Source organism: Oreochromis niloticus, linkage group LG20 (genome assembly GCF_001858045.2).
Source record: "Oreochromis niloticus isolate F11D_XX linkage group LG20, O_niloticus_UMD_NMBU, whole genome shotgun sequence".
Lineage (NCBI taxonomy): Eukaryota > Metazoa > Chordata > Actinopteri > Cichliformes > Cichlidae > Oreochromis > Oreochromis niloticus.
In genome coordinates, this window is record NC_031984.2 from 21,438,690 (window position 1) to 21,458,759 (window position 20,070).

The 20,070-nt window shown below is 42.7% G+C and overlaps 1 protein-coding gene and 1 long non-coding RNA gene across 6 annotated transcripts in view; one reads left to right on the forward strand and one right to left on the reverse strand.

Moving 5' to 3' along the window:
* The window catches only part of LOC102080337 (uncharacterized), an 18,051-nt gene extending 8,042 nt beyond the window's left edge, over positions 1-10,009 (reverse strand). For both annotated transcript variants that reach the window (XR_001224351.3, XR_003215553.1), the window contains exon 1: positions 9,880-10,009. This is a non-coding gene — a long non-coding RNA (uncharacterized LOC102080337). The remainder of the gene's footprint in view (positions 1-9,879) is intronic.
* gpr157 (G protein-coupled receptor 157) overlaps positions 1-18,562 on the forward strand; it is a 19,386-nt gene extending 824 nt beyond the window's left edge. For 2 of the 4 annotated variants that reach the window (XM_003444915.5, XM_025901800.1), the window contains exons 2-6: positions 2,963-3,226; positions 6,943-10,103; positions 14,316-14,529; positions 16,732-16,926; positions 17,266-18,562. In XM_003444915.5, coding sequence (XP_003444963.1) covers positions 9,721-10,103; positions 14,316-14,529; positions 16,732-16,926; positions 17,266-17,472 — 999 coding nt within the window. In that variant the 5' untranslated portion in view covers positions 2,963-3,226; positions 6,943-9,720 and the 3' untranslated portion in view covers positions 17,473-18,562. Of the gene's footprint in view, positions 1-498; positions 610-2,962; positions 3,227-6,591; positions 6,841-6,942; positions 10,104-14,315; positions 14,530-16,731; positions 16,927-17,265 lie in introns of those variants that run through there. The other 2 variants (XM_025901799.1, XM_019349641.2) reach the window with 2 other exon arrangements.
* The last annotated feature ends 1,508 nt before the right edge of the window (positions 18,563-20,070 follow it).

Here is a 20,070-nt window from a genome sequence, read left to right on the forward strand (position 1 = left end):
AGTTGTGCTGTAGTTACTGGGACTTTTCTGCCATCCTATAAGGGGATTTCACATCAGAGTGCTACTCTGTAGAGACTTTGGCACTTAACAGTGGAAGATGAAGGCTTTCTCTTTCATTTAGATGTTAAGTTTTTGTCTTTTAAAAGACGTCCTAGAGCAGGACCAGTCTTCTTCTATCGTTGCAGCAGCAATATTTCAGCAACTTTGCTTTAAAAGAAGACGTTGCTACTTTTGCTTTATTGCAGCATCTCTGTTTCAGAAACAATGTAGAAATAGTTTATGGGGGGGTTAAGGCTTCTTATAAAAGTCAAAGTATTACAAATGCTTGGAAACTAGTATGGAAGGTGTGGATGGTGAATTCGCTTGGCTACACGGTCAGCTCTGAGTTCACCTCGGGTAACTGTGCTAAGACCTTGAAAAAGCCGGCCCTGCATCGTCAGCTCGGTGAGGCTGGAGTCCAAGGCGTTTCTCTGGACTTTGTGTTTCTCCCCACTGCAGGCAGACGGGCACAATGATGATCGCAAACTGTACTAAAGGGTCTGTGCTACATCCGGAGCCTGACATCATCTCGGAACATCTGCAGTTCTCCTGCTCACACTTTCTCTGAGGGTGGGTGCTACACTGCCAGCGAAGGGAACTGCCGCACTCACCTGATGTTCCTTGCACTTCGCTTCTGCCCTCCCCCCACCTCCCACCTTCTCTCCTCCTCCTCCTCTTTCCTCATCTCCAATTTCTCTACTGTAGTCTCTCTCAGAGGTACAGTTGCCCAGCAGAGCGCCTCACCGGCATGCTTTGCACCTCTGTGATTCTGCCCCCTCCTCCTCCTCCTCCTCCTCTCTCTCAGCCACGCACCCCCCACCCCTCTGTCCCTGCTGAAAAAGTATGCAGCACATGCTCTCACCATCCTCCTTGAGCAATTTGCCTGAGTGAATAGAGAAAGGAGAGAGAGAGAGAGAAGCAGGAGACAGAGAGCCAGCAGCAGAACAGCAATCCTGCAGTGTCCTGCAGCAGCTGAGTTCCTGCAGTGCTGGCCTCTAATGGCACACATGCAAGAGTGCGCACACATGCACACACACACACACACACAGAGGAGCAAATACACCAAAGAGCGTCATTCCCTCTCAGAAAATCTCAGACAGTCCTGATGTCACATGACCCTGCATGGCAGAGCAGGCCGTCCTGCAATGTGCTGGACTGAGCTGAGCTTAGAGAGAGAGACAGAGAGAGGGAGAGAGAGAGAGGGAAAGACCCCCCCCCCACCCACCCCCCACCACCACCACCACCACCACCACCCCCACCCCAACCTCCCCTACCCCACACACTGCCCATGGAGCACCACAGGGAGGCACTGGTGAGATTAGCCGATTGCCCCCCTCCCTCCCCTCTGATGGTGCATTGTCCCGTTCCAGCACTCCAGTTCCGATGATGTAATCAATGCAGCAAGCTTTGAACTTGCTGGGCTAGGGGTTCCTTCTCCCACCCCCCCACCCCAAACTGACACAGATGCAAATCTAAGGCTTCAGCTGCAGTCTGCTGCAGGTAGGAGGATGAATAACTACAGTTCTGTACTGAAGTGCAGGGATATGTTCCAGTAAGGGGGGCTACGTCAGCGGTTACCCATATTTCACTCATGAGTAAATTGCATAAATTATCAGCCAAGTCAGTTGGTGAAACTACTGCCGGCACTTTGTGAAAATACTTCTGCGCGGTGCCGCAACACCACTTCCAATAAATTAAGGCAGCTAACGGCAGGAAAATGAACCTCGTCTGCTCTTTTACAAAGCTGCCTCTCTAGTTGCTGTTAAGGGCTGGGCAAAGACGAGGCTCTGAGCCGAGCTAAAAGTGCTTTGAGCTCTTTCGGGGCGTAACATCGCGGTGACTTTGCTCTTTCATTGATAAGGTCATCAGTCTGTTGACAGGCTGCAGTGAAGAGGAGCAGCACTGATGTACAGTGCAGCTTCAGAGATGCTCAGGCAGCCAAACTCAGACCATATAGTAGCAGGTGAGTTTTGCTGAGCTGGCTCCTACCGCTGTTCCCAGAATCTGCCTAGTGATCAACTTCCACTACAGCAGTGATGAACCGGCATCAGGCCTGCTCTAGTAACGAAAAAAAACCAGCTAACAGCAAAGCAGATTTGAATAATTAGCACTCATGGATGCTGATGATTCTGCACATTTAATGCAGTTTAATGTGTCAGCAGATAAATGGACACGTAAAGTACACTTGTATACCGCACCTTTTCTTTTTGCATTAATAAACAGTTTAGAAATTTTGATTTCACTAAAAAAATGTCACTTTTCCAGGAAGCAATTAATATTTCACAGTGTTTCCTATCTTTGCTGATGCGTTCCCTGTGATTTTTTGCAGTTTCATAATTCATGCCAACGGACTTCATCTGTAATTGATGTGACCCACTGAGTTACTGGGAAAAAAAAAAAAAACCCAACAAAGATTTAATGAATCCGCATCTTTTATTAGTATGCTATAAACTATTTGTTCTTCTGTGTTAAAGATTAAGTAGGACTAACTGCAAATAAGAGCATGGTTGAACAGCATCTACTTGAATCTAAATTCAGCTTCAGCTGACAAAGACTGGGAGGTTGGGACAGAGACATTTTGAGCTGCTTCCACTGGCAGGATGCAGAAAGTGAAAAGAGAAAGCAGTCACCGCCTGCAGCCAGACGTGGGCCAGGAAGTCAGAGACGTTTTTTTAAAAGAGCTCCTCTGTCTAACACATTTTCAGCAGGTTGTCACCCATTAGAGCATCTCCTCATCTCTGATTCTGACTTAAATGACTTAAACATGTCACACAGAATAAGTCATAATGCACCTTCAAAGACTAACTCATGTGTTAAAGTGCTCAGAGTGAAAGCTATGCTAACTGACCGAAGCAGGCTGAGTCATGCTGGGTCTTTTCTGGGTTTCCCCCCTCTCTGATCCTCTGCTCCTCCCCCTGTGCAGGCTCATACATCCAGCCCGGCTGTTGGTGGCGTGTTGGAACATGCCTTGACTTGTTGTACTGCCTGACTGAACAGACAGAGAGAGAGAGAGAGAGAGGCAGCCACAGGAGGAGAGGCAAGAGGCTGGTGGTCAACAGTTTTCCAGTGTAAAGTGACCCACACATCGGGAGAGCCCGTGAACAGACTCCTGTTGATGCCAACACGTTGAGTGCACCCGCTGGAGATCACGCTGGATGGTAGACCTCGGCTGCTGCCCGGCTAACTGGTGAGTGTCCAAACTGTGTGTAAACAGATGCCTCTGACATACACAACAATGCTACAGCTGAACACTTCTGAGGACCTGTGCACTTCTGCTGAAACTGAGTGAAATTTTCAGAAACACTAACTAGTTCAGGGGAATTAAAATGATGCCAGGCTGAGGCCTTCAGATCAGCCTGTAAGTATAAATTAGAAAACGATAATTTAAGCCACTGCAAGTAGGAGAAGCGTCCAAGCTTGAGTTTTGATGCTGGCTTAATCCCATGGTTACTACACAAAAGGTTAGCGAAAGCAGAGAGCTATGATACACCCAAACACAGTACCCAGTTGCACAGTGGCAGGATGAGTGACCCTTTCATCATCTCGTCTTGATCCTCACGGAGAAGGGCAGCTGTTTTTGTTATTGTTTTCTCCGGCATTCATAATGAAAGCCAGTTTTCCAACAGGAGACCCAGCAGGCCGCCTCTTTCCCCTCCTGAAAAGCCCCAAGAGAGCCGAGAGCGAAAGGCTTTATAACAGGTCCTCGTTTCTCAGAAGTGATTTGTATCTAGCTGGAGCTGATTCGAGTTTGCGCTCACGACAGACGGTGTGACAGACGATTCAAGCGGCCTTGATTCTCAGAAGACAAGTGTCATCAGCATGTCAGTCAGGAAGCGAAATGAGATTAGGAACAGTGTACACAGAGAAGCAGATAAACGAGGGCCAGTCTGTCCACGCTGTCACACATTATCGCACGGCACTGATAAACCCTACTGTAAAAACTCATGCAGGCCGGTAAAACGTCAAATACATTAATCACCCGGGGACTCAGGTGATAATCATTTAGTGTCCGACACACTACGATCTGTGTATTTTAGTTGTGTGTGGTCAAGCAGGAAGATAGTTACTGGGGAAACTCTCTTTTTTTCCCCTCTCTCTGGCAACGAGGGGTAGTACAAGCTGAGTGTGAGACTGTTCTATTTAATTATTAACACACTGCAGTTTGGCGTGTAGATTCATTTAGCTCAAACCCAAATATGTTTTAAAGTTGTTCTAAAAATAAAAGTAAAAAAAAAAAAAAGACCACGAGAGGCTAAGCTCGCATGTCACGTATGCAGATGTGAGCGTGTTGTGCATGTGTTAAACTGCTCAGCAGCACGGCCCTGCAGTACATACTGATGTCACTGTTTGCCATCAGATGATTAGGTTCGTGGAAGCGTTGATCAACCAAGAAATGTGCAGCAGAGTGACATGAGGAGAAACGGGAAAGTGAGGTAAAGTGGGTGAATGTGATTTTTTTTTTTCTTCGTTGGGATTACACATCGCGAGGCCTGACAGCAGAGGGATCCACCATGATCAGGAAGTATAGGCGAGCCTGGGGTTTGTACATGTGTGTGTGTGTTTTGGTGAAGTGTTGCCGGGGACAGTTGTTGCCTGGAGGCTGAATATGTCAGAAACTGTAGACCTACAGAGTCCCACGGTTATTTAAACAAAAGATATTCTGAGGCAAATGCTATGTGCACCATGTGCAATGTTACATTTGACACTCCAGATTACACACGTCTAACACTAACACATTTCAGTTTGGATTTTTTGTTTTGTTTTGGTTTTTTTTACGAGTCAATTTAAATCTGATATTTAAAGCTTTTAGTTACACCACAAAGGACCAAATGATGCTCTCTTACAAGCCATCGATGACACGATGGCTTGTAAGCTTGTTAATTTACATTAGCTTTCATGCTTTTCCTTTTCAAATTAAAAAAAAAAAAAAAATCATAATTTAGCATCAGGAAAATACATAGCGGATCAAAAAGGACGATAAAAATGTTTAGTTTCACTTTTCTGACAAAAGAAACTGGTATTTTTAAGGGAATATAAAATATGAAGTTTAAAGTCTTTTAAAAAATATTTATTTCTATATAATAATTAAACATTAATGATTTTGTTTTCATCTTCCCAAAAATACCAGAACACTTCCCTTTTTCCAAATCTTTACTGTCAAGTTTTTCCTTTTTGTTAAATGACAGTCGATTAATTAAGAAAACAACTAGTACTCATATATGAGTGGTGTGAAATAATAAGTATGATTTAAAAAAAAAATTGATATCATGTTAACAGTGCACACGTGAAAATGTGATGCACATTTGTTCTTTTTTGCACTTCCTCCACCTCCCTGTGCACACCCAGTGCAATTAATTTGCCACAACAAAGATAAAACACACAATAAGCAATAAGCTAAAAAAAGAAAACACTGGATTAAAAGCGTTATTGTTATCTTTTCATTTAGCTTGTGCAGATGTGGTGATAATAACACAAATTTAGTGTTAGCTGCATCATCTGGATACATCTCCCTCCAGCTAAATTAAGATGTACTTAACAGGTTAAACCCCAAAACAGCGTTTATTTATTCGGTTTAATTCCCTTACTAAGTCCGCTCGAGCAGTATTCATCCACACCTCTGACTAATATTTGTAAACAAGGGTTTTTTTCTCGGGTTTGGCCAATATTACGGAAATATTACGATAGGGAAATCTGTGTGGAGAGGTGAGCCGTGCCTGAGGCTTTAAATGCATTTGTGGAAAGGCTTGTTAGTCGAGGCTCGCTGCTGTTTGCTGTGAGAGGCGGTGAGGCGGCCGGCCGTTCATTTAGCAGGCAGGGTTTTGTTTTCCCTGCCATTCTTCGTTCCTGTATTAGGATTACCTCAAGGCCTGAACAGGAAGGAATTCCTGTCATCATGTGCTCAGCGAAGGCGGCATCTAGCTCGCTGCAAACGCACAAAAGGACACGGATGCAGCTGCTTGGTGAAAGCAGGTCAAGGAGCAACCTCTGCGTTTGTCTGTGGACATCAGTTATGCATGTTTGTGTGTGAAGACAGACAGACAAATACAAATTTTGTGTTGGTTTCAGGCAAGATGCTTCAGAGCGTCATAAAGTGCTTTCTTAGAATTTCGAAAAGGTCAAAATGCTTAAACCACAAATAAAAACGCTGGAATTTCCAGTTATACAACTAAAAAAGTACGTCATAAGATAGACTAGAAGCCGACGCAGAGGGCTACAAATAGCCTTGCTGCAGAATTCAGAAGCAATAACAGCGGATAGTTGATGTAATTCAAACTGTTTGTTTTCCAGACGTTCCTCCCTCTACGGAACGTCCTCTCTTCCTTCGTTTAAGAGCATGTGCCCACCGGTCTCTAGTATCCATGCTGTCCTGCGAGCAAAGCTGTGTCCACAGGGAGACGACAGTATGGAGCGGTCAGCCGGCCCAAAATAGCACTGCAGTGAGCAAACGCAACTGATAGCGTTTTAGCTGTGGTCCCTGAGGTACACAAACACAAACATGGACTGGCACTGCATGGAGCTGGAGTAAAAAAAAAGAAAGAAAAAAGACAAAAAGACAAAAAAAAACAAAAATCAGAAGCAAGGCTGGCAGCCACACAAATAGTTGAGAGCTAAATCAAACCGAGCTTTTTTGTTGCAAAATCATGAGTCATGGCAAGCCTATTCTTAGTTCGGGGGTGTTTGTGTTTGCCAAAGTTGTGTGCACTTAAAGTGATGCTGCACAAACCGGCTAGGAGGAGATCAAGAAATCAGTTTGGAAACAAGCTCGGGGGTCACTTCGTGAAGTGAAACGTGGGCTCGTCCGTGCGTTGTAGTTGTGTAAATCTCAGTCAGGGAGCAGAAAGGGCCTCTATACGTATACACTTAATGAACTACTACTAACATTTCTTCCTGCTTTTCTTACAGAGCTGCCGGCTGTTGGCAGAGCACCACGCCACCCTCGAGGCGAGGAGGGGGCTTTCAGTGTGAGGCCACTGCCTTCCAACAACCACCAACACCACCATCACCACGAAGCTGGGAATGGAAAGCGTCAGCAGTGCCAGGCTCGCAGGTGGACACATGCACCAAAGACCAGTCGGGACCCCGCTGGGGAGAGCAAGCCCGGAGACGGGTGGTTGGACGCGGCTGCTGTGGGTGTTTCTCTGGCAGTGTCTTAGCTGGTTGTTGTGAGGAGTGAGAACGAAGCAATCAGCAAGTATACTGCCGCAGAAATTCTTCGCAATAAGAAGCCCCGGGATCACAGCCAAGAGGGAGGAAACTGGGAGCTGCCACTGTAAGTTTTCGACCCTGCTAAGAGAATTAACTGAGGATCGACCGAGCGCATGGCCGCCGCAATATTTAGAAAACGGATCAAACTTCCACACTGTCTGTTGCACTATCATGATCTTCTGCTGCCATCTTGTGACTGAAAGCAAACCTCCCGGCATGCTTTTGTTCATCAAACGCTGCTGCACCAATTTGTGAAAACTTTGCCTTTTTTTTTTCCTTTTCATTGAGACAAAACGAAAGCCCTTTCATTCAGAAAATACAGCTTGGCTTACTATGACTTTTTTTCAGTTGCAAATGCATGTTTTGATCCCTAAATTTAATTTGCTCCACGGATATTTCTGGATGTAACACACACAAACAAAAAGAAAGTGGATGTGATTCTTGATTTATGTGCCTGATATTTTATTTGTGACATATTTGCTGCTGTAGAAAAGGAGTGTTATAAATAAAGTTAGATAAATACTGCTTTATATATTTTCCTTCTTCCTTACTTAACACGAGAATTTTGGAATAATGTAATAGTGTTGCAGAAAGGCCCTTTGCACTACATTAAAAAAAACAAAACACTTTTTATTTAGTGCAAGGTGAGAATATTTCTGTGACCAAAGACGACCTAATGTGTGCAGATGAGTCAGGTGCACATTAATTTAGGCTTTCACACACACACACACACACACACACACACACACAGACGATGTTCTTCTGATTTTTCCTCTACACTATCTCAGAATCTCTCACTGTTTTATTGTTGATGCTCGATCAAAAGCAGTGTCTTAAAACTGTCTGTCGATGGTGCGATTCAGGCGATAATGCAGATGCAGAGTTTGCTGCAGTCTGCAAGGAAAAAAAGACAAAGAAAAAAACCCCCACCAATGTTCTGCTGCACTGCTACAAACACTAAAACAAGGGGGTTGCAGGTTTTTCTGGGCTGCAGCACTGCAGAAGCAGTAAAAGTCCTGCTCTGACACAAGGTCATCGCTCCGAGGGCTCTAAACCATTTTACACCACACTTCTTTGGTAAACTGCAAATCACAAGGCCACCAAAGAATCAACAGCACCTGGACAAGAAACGAGCCAGATGTTAGTCGTTAGCTTCTCCTTTATCTCTGAGTACAGTGAACTCATCGCTAATAGAAATGTAATTTCAGACAAAATTATGCTTTTATTTAAAAACGAATTTATTGCCCCAGAAAGCAGAGATTCCCCCCTCTTACTGCAGGATGGGTTACCCTGAATTCCCTCTTTAAAAGTTTAATCGGTCCTTCGTCTACATTTAAATTCACCCATGAAGGCTTTTTATATTCATGATCGGTTGTTTTAAATAACTTTTCCTTTAACCGATGCTTCAGATTTAATCACTTTCACACATTTGCAGCTTTTTCCCTTTTTTGTATACCTGAGGATTAATACAGTGACGTTTTGGATGCACAATTTTAAATGCTTTTTTTTTTACCTTGCAAAGAAGAATGAAGTGAAACCATGAAAACATTTGTTAGATGCAATCTATGTTCCGTAGTTTACAAAATCATCAAATAATTAAAATAAAAAAAAATTTCAGTGTCTCAATTTTCTGCTGCCCATCATGTTCACAGCTGAAGCTCTGATGTACTTTTAAGTTATGTTTTGTTTAGTTTTTATTTATTCAGTTCCTCTGTGCTCTTTGATGACACTTCTGCTTTGGTGCCACCACCTATTCATGTGTTTTGATTGCCTACTTTGCAATACTGCACTTTCTGAAGCCAAAATTCAGTCACTTTTTATCGACTTCTACGTACATTTATATAAAAATGAATGCGTCTTGTTATTCAATGCACTTTGCCAGGATTTACTGGGAAATGCGCCAGCTTATATTTATGTGTATTGTATCTTTTTTCTTTCTTTCTTTTTTAAACATGTGCAAAATAATTATTAAAATAAAATCAGACGTCATTTTCTAACCTGAGCAGCGAATCCTTTTATGCGAAACTACGACAGGAATGGGGAAGCGGTTTCATCATGCTGTCATGTGCCGTGTGTGGCACTTTATGCCAAAGCTGGACAGCACAAACTGAGACAATTACACTCAAAAATAGACCAGTTGAGTGCCTGCCAGTTACCAGCTGACTTAACTTCTGCTTTGGGTTCCGGTTGTTGAGGGGGCGGCGGGGAAGGAGGGCTTTAAGCTGGGTGAAAAGTTTTGCTTGACTCCCTTAAAAGCAGTAGAAGTTTTTTTTTTTTTTTTTAAGTCATGTGGCTCGACTGGACTGAGTGTTTTTAAACCGTCGCCTGGCCTTAAGGGAAAATAATGTGGAGAGCCCCTGGGAACATCCAGAATAAAACCAGTGCGCTCGGCCGGGAAAAGAAAGGTGTTTACAAACAAACAGAGACTGCGGTGTCCGCAAGACGGCTGCAGCTCGTGTCTGATCGCGCTACACGATGGCAAACGCGAGTCAGACTCAGACCGAGGTGTATCTGTTCGAGCAGGTGATCGTGCTGCTCTCGTGCGCGCTGTCTTTCCTGGGCTCCTCTCTGATTATCCTCACCTACATTATTTGGTCGGATTTGAGGACAACTCCGAGGAAACTGCTGGTTTACCTCTCGGTGTCTGACTGGCTCTCCGCCGTCTCCTACGCCTTCGGAGTGTGGAGCGTCTTCCGCACAAACTCGGCGGAGTGCGTCGCTCAGGGAGCGATCTCCACTTTCGCCAACACCAGCTCCTTCTTCTGGACCGTGGCCATCGCCGTTTACCTGTACGTGTTCATCGTGAGGGCCAACCAAAGAGTCGCTGACAGTCTCGTGTTGGTGTTCCACCTCGTCAGGTAAGCAACCCGCGGAGTGTTATCTGTTTACTAAACCTGCTCCGGTGGGACCTGCGCCCTGAAGCATCTTGGGATTTCGGCAGTTGCCCCCCCCCTAAAGTTGAGTTTGCTTCACATTTTCTGAGATTTTGAACATTGACTTGTTAAAAGTTGACACCTGCACATTCAAAACGGCTCCTTTAAACTGGGAATTAGACCACAAACACAAACCGGCTCACTTAACGTGTATCTACTTTATCTTGTAACACTCTGAAAGTTTGCGCAAAACTCCAGACTGCTGCCAAGCTACGTCCTGACGTTACACCGCATAACGGGGTGACGTGCTGACATCACGGTGGGACCTAGTGAGTTTTAAAATATTAACCATGGAGTTATTGGATCAGTTCACGTGACGAGTGTTCATAAATCAGCTGATGCATGACACGTGCTCACTTGTTTTCTCACCAGCTGATGTTACCAGGACAGCCTGGATCCTCCGTGTGTGTTTCTCTGGATAGGAACACTGATTAAGGGACTCCCTACAAATCCATTAAACCAAGGGTGTCAAACATAAGGCCCCGGGGACCAGAACTGGTCAGGCAAAGAATCTAATCTGGCCCACTGTATGTGAAGGAGGGTGCACATTTTGGATTCTAAATGAATAAAATAGGGCTTTTTTGTGAATTAACAAAAACTTTCAGCTTTATAATTACAAGACAGTCTGAGCAATGAGCTACCAGAACTTTTTCTGTCATTTAAAACATTTATTTTGTACACTTCAAGCCTACAGAGTCGTCCTAACTCAGGGGCGGATCTACAGGGGGGCTTTAAAGCCTTGGCAGTACAGCCTTCACCCCAACTTTTATGTCCTTTAAATACTTGGAAAAACTAAGTGCTTATTTATTTTGGGGAACTTTTTTGTCTCATTTGTATTTTTAAGAAGTTTATGTTTACTTAGAAGAGATAATGATAGAATAAATAGTTTTAAAGCGATATTTTGTTAACACCATTTACGTATGGGGAATTTTCACATACTTCACTGAAAAGGTATTTACGTGTTTGCGCTGTGGTTAGCACTGTTGCCTCACAGCATGAGGGTCCTGTGTGGAGTATGCATGTTCTCTGCATGCCAGCGTGCTCCAGCTCCCCATCCACAAACATACATGTCAGGCTAACTGGTGATTCTGAATTAGTGAGTGTGAAGGGTTGTCTCTGTGTGTTAGTCCTGCGATAGATCACCGTCCTGTCTGAACTGTGCCTCGCCTTTTTTTTCACTACCAGCAAAAAAAGAAAAAGAAAAAAGAAAACACCCCAACTTAACATGTATCACTGATAACATTCAGTCCTACTGTCAGAATTTCTGTTACTGAAATTTTGGTGATTTATTTGTTGGATTTATTTGTGGATAAATGAGTTCAATAACAGCCAGAAAGACAATATTTTATTTTCAAAGCTTTTCATTCATCCCACTCCTCCTCTTCCTCACATTCATTGTTTTCTGATTTCGTGGTAAAAAAAATCCCCAACATGTCCACCCTGCTCTTTTCTTCCGTAGAACAAAACATTTTTGTTTTTTCTTATCAAAATTCATTAAAAGCAATAAAATTGCAGTGAGAGTCTGTACTATGGAGATATATTTAATAATATGCACCCTGAGGCAATAAAAAGAAGAACTTAAGTTCAAATTTAAGCAACATGACAGAAGGTTTCTCTCACTTTATGTCATTTTAAATCAGCAGCTAATTTCGCCTTCTTTTCTCATCATGTACTATAGTGACCATTTGCTAGAAAAGGAGGTCTCACCTTCAAATGATGCTTGGTGGGGACTCCCACTCCTTATTCAATTCTAACAAGCTTGACAGTCAGTATTAGGTATGACTGCCTTTATTCTTCAACACAGTCTGAGCTCTCTTAGGCAGCTTTCTTGTAATTTCTTTAAGAAGTCTTCAGGAATAGTTTACCGGGCTTCTTGAAGGACATTCAAAGCTCTTCTCTGGATGTTGGCCACCTTTAGATGGTCACACACTGCTTTAATAATGTTGAGGTCCAGCTCTGGGGAAGCCACGACTGATAGTGAACCATTGTGTGTTATTCTATCCAGGTATGCCTTTACTGGAGTGGTGTTTGAGATTATTGTTGTGAAAAACGAAGCTGTGGCCAGTCACATTCTTCAGATGGCATTGCATAACAGATCAAAATCTGCCTGCACTTTTCTGTGTTCATAATTTAATCAGTTTAACAAGATCTCTAACACCACTGGCTGAAATGCAGCTCCAACCATGACACAGCCTCCAATCTTGATGACTGTAGACCCTCACTGTTGTGTAGACACTCTTTCCTGACCTCCTCCACACATACTGATGATGACACGAGCCAAACATTTCATATTTGTATTCATCACTCCATAAGACATTTCGCCACTGATTTTTCACTCCAGTTCTTGTGTATTTTGGCTTTTTCACTTTGTTCCCTTCCTTAATAATGTCTTCTTAACAGTCACCTCTCCACTGAGACCATTTCTGATGAGGCTTCAGTGAACAGTAGAGGAATCAAATGAAGGACCAGATGCATTCTCAGGCCCGTTTTTAAGGTCCAAGTTCCTAAGGATGTGACCTTCAGACACTGCCCTTCTGTTGTAGATAGGTTTTAGGCCTGTCACTTCTTCTTTTGTCCTCCACTCATCCAGTTTCCCCATTTTCTTTGAAGGACATGCTGCAAACCATGCTGAGAGGGCATGCATTTTTGGATTCTAAATAAATAAAATAGGACATTTTTGGTGAATTAACAAAAACTTTCATTTTTTATAGTTGCAGGACAGTCTGAGCAATGAGCTACCAGAACTCTTTATGTCGTTTAAAAGATTCATTTTGTACAATTCAAGCCCAAAGAGTCAGGGGGGGAAGGGGGCACCATGTCAAGTTTTCTACTAATAAATCTCTGGGAAATCAATTTGTTGGTGAAAAAAAGAAATATTTTATGCCTAAAGATATAAAAAATATAAGATATAAAATCTGGTTTTTGCCAAGTTGTCTCTCATGTGTAGACACAACACTTTTTCATCCCTTGAGTCACGTGCTTTTTTTTTATGCTTGAATGACTCATAGGTTATTTTTAAGTGGCTTAAGAAGTGAAAAAACAACAAAAAAACACATTCCTCTGAAAATGATCAGGTACAAGGACTGGACTGAAAATGAGTGAAAAAACAGCCAATATCCCAAAAAAATAAAAAACTTTGGAGGATGTTCAGAAAGCCTGGAGAACTATTGCTCAAGAGTACTTTAAGAATTCCAATTACATCTGGCTCCTCTGAAGTAAAATACAAAGAAATGAGGGGTGACTGAAGATTTTTACACAGTACTGTGGATCCACTTTATTGACAAGCAGTTATTTCATTACTCATGTTTGTGCTTCAGATATATTTCACTTTTTAACATGTACATTTTTTAAAAAAAATTAACAGCTATAACAAACGTGGTGTTTATTTTAGTGGTTCATATGTTTCCACTGTAAAAACAGCAATCAAACATGCGGAGCCTCCCAGTGTGACGACCCCTCGTAATTTTTAATTTTTTTATTTTGCGCATTTTAATCCTTGTTGTCCAGCTTTCCTTCTGCACATTAATGATTTGTCCTCGCTGGTTGTTAACGAGTTGACTCACTGTGATGTACCACCATTTAATTGATCTATTTTTGGACACGGGAACATTTTCACCCATGGGTATGCCTCACTGCAGTGTTTACCGTTGTCATCCTAACAATCTCTCTCTGAGTTCTCAGATACTGCAATGAACCGGAGATCACACAACAGAGGCATTCATGGAGGCTTATATACATAAGACACACATGCACTGTCTTTTTGGTATTTATAAAGGTCTGCTGCTGTATATACTGCAATGAAAATCTAGTAACCTTTTAAAGTGGTGTTATAAGAGGAGAAGTGCTTCATGGGGGGCGGGAAACCAACGAGCGCTGCAAACAATGCGGAATTCATTTCGTGGTTTTATTTTCTTCAACAACAGAACTTGCCGTGACTCTGCAGTTTGCACCATGTAACACACCCAAGCCTTAAGCACAAGATTACTATCACACACTGTCACATGTCTTTGCTGCAAGTGTTGGTGTCATGCCCGTCAAACATTTACATAAAAACCTCCAGTGGAAAAGTTTAAAAATGGGACTCTGACCTTTGGAGCTGTTGTGTTTACTCTCCGGACCCTTTGTTTTGTGTTCCAGCTGGGGAATTCCTCTGGGCATCACTATTGCAGCTGTGAGTCTCAACAAGATTGGTTACGATGCATCAGAGGTGTCGGTGGGCTGGTGCTGGGTCAGGATCAACGTTAAAGACCGGGTCCTGTGGATGCTGCTGACTGGAAAGATCTGGGAGTTCTTAGCGTACCTCACCCTCCCCTTCCTCTACATCCTGATCAAGAGGCACATCCACATAGCGGTGAGGAGGACACCAGGGGCCTCATTCATCAGTCATGTGCACGCAGAGCTTTGTGACAATTTAAAATGTCACTTTGTGTTTAAAAATCCGTTTACACATTAAGAACCACAAGAAACCTGCAGATACACAACTCTTTTTCCTGCCAAGCGTTAAAATCATCCTTCTCAATTCTCCGGTACTCAGTACGAGCAATCCACAGTGGATCTGTTATTTACATTCATTTGTAATCAGCCAGAACCCTTTACATAACGTTTAATGGAAATCTGCTGGTGATCCACAGCTCTGCAGGTTTCAAAGCTCGTTTTCAGGTCGACAGAGTGTATTTATGGGTCTGAATCATGAACGAGTTTCTTTATTCATTAAAAAGCTGATCTCACACTTTCCCTCTTGCCTTCTGTATTATGATTAATGTCATAGAGAGTGAAAGAGACACCGCTGTCTTTTTAGGGAAAAAACCCAAAATGTATTGGCCTATCATCATTTGCATTTAGTCTTGGAAGGCTAAAATCATCACCTGGGCATAAAGTGGAAATACAGTTTGTTTAAAACATTCTGGCTCATAACCAAACAACATACTGATCACAGTCTGGGATCTTCTATAGGAATTTATGCACAAAATATCAATACATCCCAGTTCCTGTATCTGTGACTCAGACTTTCAGCAGTTGAGCATTAAAGGAACTGATATGGTTCCCTAGAGGATGACAAGAAACTTTAACCCTAACACGCTAACTATTACGACACACATTACAGAGGTAGTCACGCTTTGGAGGAAATCATTTATTATATTGCACTTTTATCCTAACACAAAATTTAAGTCATGGGAAAAAGAAAGTTCAGTTCTACATATCAGGACATGTTATGACAATCATCTGGTCCTGAGCAGGTTTTAAAATTAAATAAGCAAAACCTCAGATGAACAACACACGACATACAGCTCCATGTCGTTATTTAACAAAAACTGGCCAAAAATGTAGAAACAGCGTGAGAATCTAATCACACGATTACCGCGTCCATAAAGAATTAGGGTAAGTAGCCACCAGGAATTCCTCATCATATGTACTGGAATAATGGCTCATCATCAAGTGTGAGCACCTCTGTGAAAGCAATTGTTTTGTCGGTGTGCAGGTGTGGAGCACCTAATGATGGCTGCCAGTATTCCTAAGAGTGAATGTCCCAGAAAATTCATCCCAAAGTCAGACTGTGCATGCTCAGAGAAACTGCAAAAAAAAAACCAAGAGCCACATCTGAGTCTCTACAGGCCTCAGTTAACATGTTAAATGTTAAAGTTCATGACAGCGCAATTGAATAAAGACTGAACAAATATGGCTTGTCAGGAACGGGTTAACAGGAGAAAGCTATGTTTTCTCTAAAAAAGAACATGGCACCACGACTTAGAAATGCAAAGTTGCACCAAACAAACCAAACACACAACCAAACACAGCATATCAGCACTAACGAGTCATACCAACCACAGTGGTGCATGGGTAATGATTTGGGCTTGTTTTGCAGCCACAGGATATTGGCAGCTTGACGTCACCGAGTGAACCATGAACTCCTCTGTATACCAAAGTATTCTAGGGTCAAATGTGAGGCCATCTGTCCGGATACTAAAGCTTGGTCCAAACAGGGTCATGCACAGAGGCAAATCTCCAACAGAACAGCTGCAAAGGTCCAGTCAAAGTCAAGATTTCAACCTCACTGAAATGCTGTGGTGGAACTTTAAGAGAGCTGTGCATGAACAAATGCCCACAAACCTCAATGAGCGGAAGCAACATTGTGTAGAAGAGTGGACCAAAACCCCTCCACAATGATATTAGAGACTGATAAAGTCACACAGAAAATGATTACTTCAACTTCTATTAAAGGTGGTTCTATAAGCTACTGAGTCGTGGGATGTACTTAGTATCTGCAGTTTGGCTTCTTTTGTTTTGTTTTTTTTAAATAAAAATGATATGGTGTAATGTGTCATGTTTTCATTAACCAGGGTTTATTTTAAGTGATTTTTTTAAAGCTGGTAATGGTTTATGTCCTAAAACACAAACATCTTACAACTGAAAGAGGTTACAGTGACGTGAAAAAGAAACTATATCTCCCTCAAATATCTATCTAGTGTGAAAGTTATCTGATGTTCTTGATGACACATTTTTTTCTCTTTCTTTATTTTCTTTTAATGGTCTCACTCTTGATGCTCTGACGCAGCATGCAGCCCTCTCTGAGTACCGTCCCATCTTGGCCAACAGGCCTCCCGCCCACTCCTTCTCCTCCATGGCTGATGTGAAGCTCACGCTCATCCCCATCATCTTCATCCTCCTGCGCATTTGGAGCACGGTGCGCTTCATCCTGCTGCTGGCCAACTCAAATGTCAGACAGAACCCAGCGCTGGTCACGCTGCACGTGAGTTTAAACTTCTTTCTTTTTTTTGCCTTTTTAAAAATTAACAAAGCGTTTTCAAAATTCTGTAAATTTTCCTTTTAAATGGCTTGAAAATGAAATGAAGCCTTTATGATGTTTGGACTGTTTTATTACATGATAGTGCCACTGTAAATGTGCATAAAACATTTTTACGCGCTATGAATACAATAATATAAATGAAAATGTGTTGTTTTATTGACTGATAAAACAAGCATGGTAAAATAAAACCATGTTGAATCGACATTTGCCATCAAAACTATTCATCTGTAATAACCCATCATGATGCCCCCATCTGAACCCCTCTTTCGTCTGATCCCACAGGGGATTGGCAACACCTTGCAGGGAGCAGCCAACTGCGTCATGTTCGTCTTGTTCACTCAGCCGATCCGCACACGCCTCTGTGCCGCGCTCACCTCCTGCTCCCAGTGTCGAACGGAGGCGGAGCACCCGCACAGGCTGCTACCAGAGCAGGACGCGCCCGCCCGGAGAGAAGAAGACAGCGCTGAAGGAGGCCGCGCCGACAGATGAGACTTTGTTTTGTGCAATGAGAAGATGAAGGCAAAGCAAAGAGCCTGACATGAAGGGAGGAGGAGTTCTCTACTTCACCTCGAGCCCTCATTACACAAAGTGCTCGTGCGATGGCTTCTTCAGATTCTGCAGGAGCATGCACTTCTGTGTCATGTGTCTGCACTGTGGGTGATGGGGTGTTGCTACTTGATTTTACATTATTTACACATAAGGTGAAGCATTATTTGCATTTATTGTCCTGTAGGTCACATGGGTAAAGTGTTTTTTCTTTTGTTTTGGTTTTTGTCCTTTGGGTTGGTATGCGTTGATGATTTCACTTCCCCTTTCCAAAGAAAGTGAAGGAGGTCTGAAGGAGCTCTGCTTACCATGTACTGTACTCAGGTTAACACTGTGAAAGATTTTTGTTGTTGTTTGTTTTTCTAGTATCCGAGTATTGTGAATTTGGGGAGAAACTTTTGTTGGCCTGGTTATGTTATGAACAACAGAGAAAAAGGTAAAGCTTTGTCGCTTTAGCTCACAATTATATTGTAATTTTTTTTGTTTTTCTTTTTTGTATCGTCAACAAATGTGGCCAGAAGCTCTAAATACACTACTCCTGAAGCAAAGACAGGAGCAATGCATTTACTCACATCTAAAGAGCTGTGCATTATACTATATACTTGACTTCTCTTTCACTGGAGATACTATATTGTTACATTTTTGGGTAAACTACCATCATTGTTACATTTTCTGCAAAGTCACTTTTGTATTTAAAGGAATAAATACATGCATACACCAGCGTGATCAGCTTTGCTCTAACTGCTGTTCTCCTTTTACTTTAAAACTTTTTTACTTATTTCCCCAGGCAGTGGTTTCAACATCTTTCAGGCACCAGTTTCATAAGATCGGCGGCTTCTGTTGTGTCACCATAATTAGCGTCATTACTATCACCGTGGTCAGATTTTTGGTTTTTCTTGTTTTTTTGCATGATCTATAATCACATGTCATCCTTCCTCCTTCAAACACAGGCTTCACTCATGAGCCTCACTTCTCCTTTGAGCTGGTGGCTCTTGTTCGCCTGACTAAAAATGCAGGCTGAATGCATTACTAATGATGAGTGGGTGAACCCGGTGACCCTGATTCTACTTCCCAAAGTTTTGAAATATTGGTTTAAAATTCACAGAGTACTTGCTCCAGCATTTTTATTTTCTTTGTGCTTTAATATCCACATGCAAAGGAGCGTGGGGATAGTTCCCACATATTATTTCTAGTTGCACTTTTTATGTGCTTTAAACTGTGCAAATAAACTGTTTTCTTTGAGCTAAAAAGTTTTCCATCCATCCATTTTCTTATCAAAACAGGCTTGCGCTGGGGCTTGAACCTATCCCAGCTGACAGTGGGTGCACACAGAGTACACCTCGGAAGGGTCACAAGTACATCACAGGCCTAACTGTATTTTCCTCCAATCAAATTTTTATCTGAGGTCTAAAGAAACGGGACACAGTGCAGAGTTCATTCTCTCAGACCATCAATAACCAGATACCATGTCTGGGAAAATGCAGGTAGTGAATGTTGTTTGTGCCGATGACATCTAAAATAAACAGCCAATAAATAGTTTTTCTCTTTTATCCTTGTGGATGGAAGAGGACGTACAGAGGAGCAGCACTTACCGTATTTCCTGCAGGAAGTAATGTGTTGTGTCAATTCAGGGATTTGGCTGACATTGAAGTAACTTGAGTCAGGAGGGGGGTGCTTAAGAAAGACTTTTCTGCTTTTTCCTCTGCTGGCTTTCTGCCTGCTTAAATTCATTAAGAGAGCCTGTGCTACAATACCAGGGGTGACCATTCACCAGTAAAGTTAACTTGGAGGGGGGATAACACAGGCAGTGTCATTGGTGCGGGAGCCCATTGTCCACATTGTCCACCACAGGCAATAAATTAGCAGTGGCAGGAAAACAGGTTACTATCTGGTTTCCTCATTTGTTTAGTGTGTGAGTAAAAAGGCGGCTGCTGAGGTCCCAGTGAAAGTGCACTTTGTTCTGGCATTACTCACCAAATTAGCGCCACCAACTGTTTACTGCTGGGAGGACTAGCAATGCAAATTTTCTACATGGAGCTCCCATTTCATATAACATATGGGAAACAAAAATCTACCAAGAAGATTACATTCAAAAGTCTCTCATTAAACATGCAACATTTCTAACTTTCATGTTTAATATGAAATAGTCTCATCAGCACAGTCTGCAACCTGTTTCGTCTCAGCAACTTTTAGACTGGGTTTTATCATATTTGTCTTTGGGATTAGAGAGGAACAGCACTGCAGTGTTAAAGGCCCGAAGCAGACAAGGTAGACCTGCTACACATGGAAGTGTCGCTTGCTTCAAATACCCCGGGGGGTGGATAATGTAGGCCACCTGCAAGAAAATGCACAGAGGGGGATGGAGAAAAACAAAAAAAGACAAATAAAATACCGCAGGAGGGGGGCAGCAGCTGTTGTTTCCTGGGTCAGCAGGCCTACGAGGGGCTGTTGACTCCTGGTTTGCATCTGTGCTCTCTCCCCAATTGATTTAAAGCACCAGGGGCGTGGCTAAAAGAGAGTTTGTCGGGGGGGTCTGGAGTG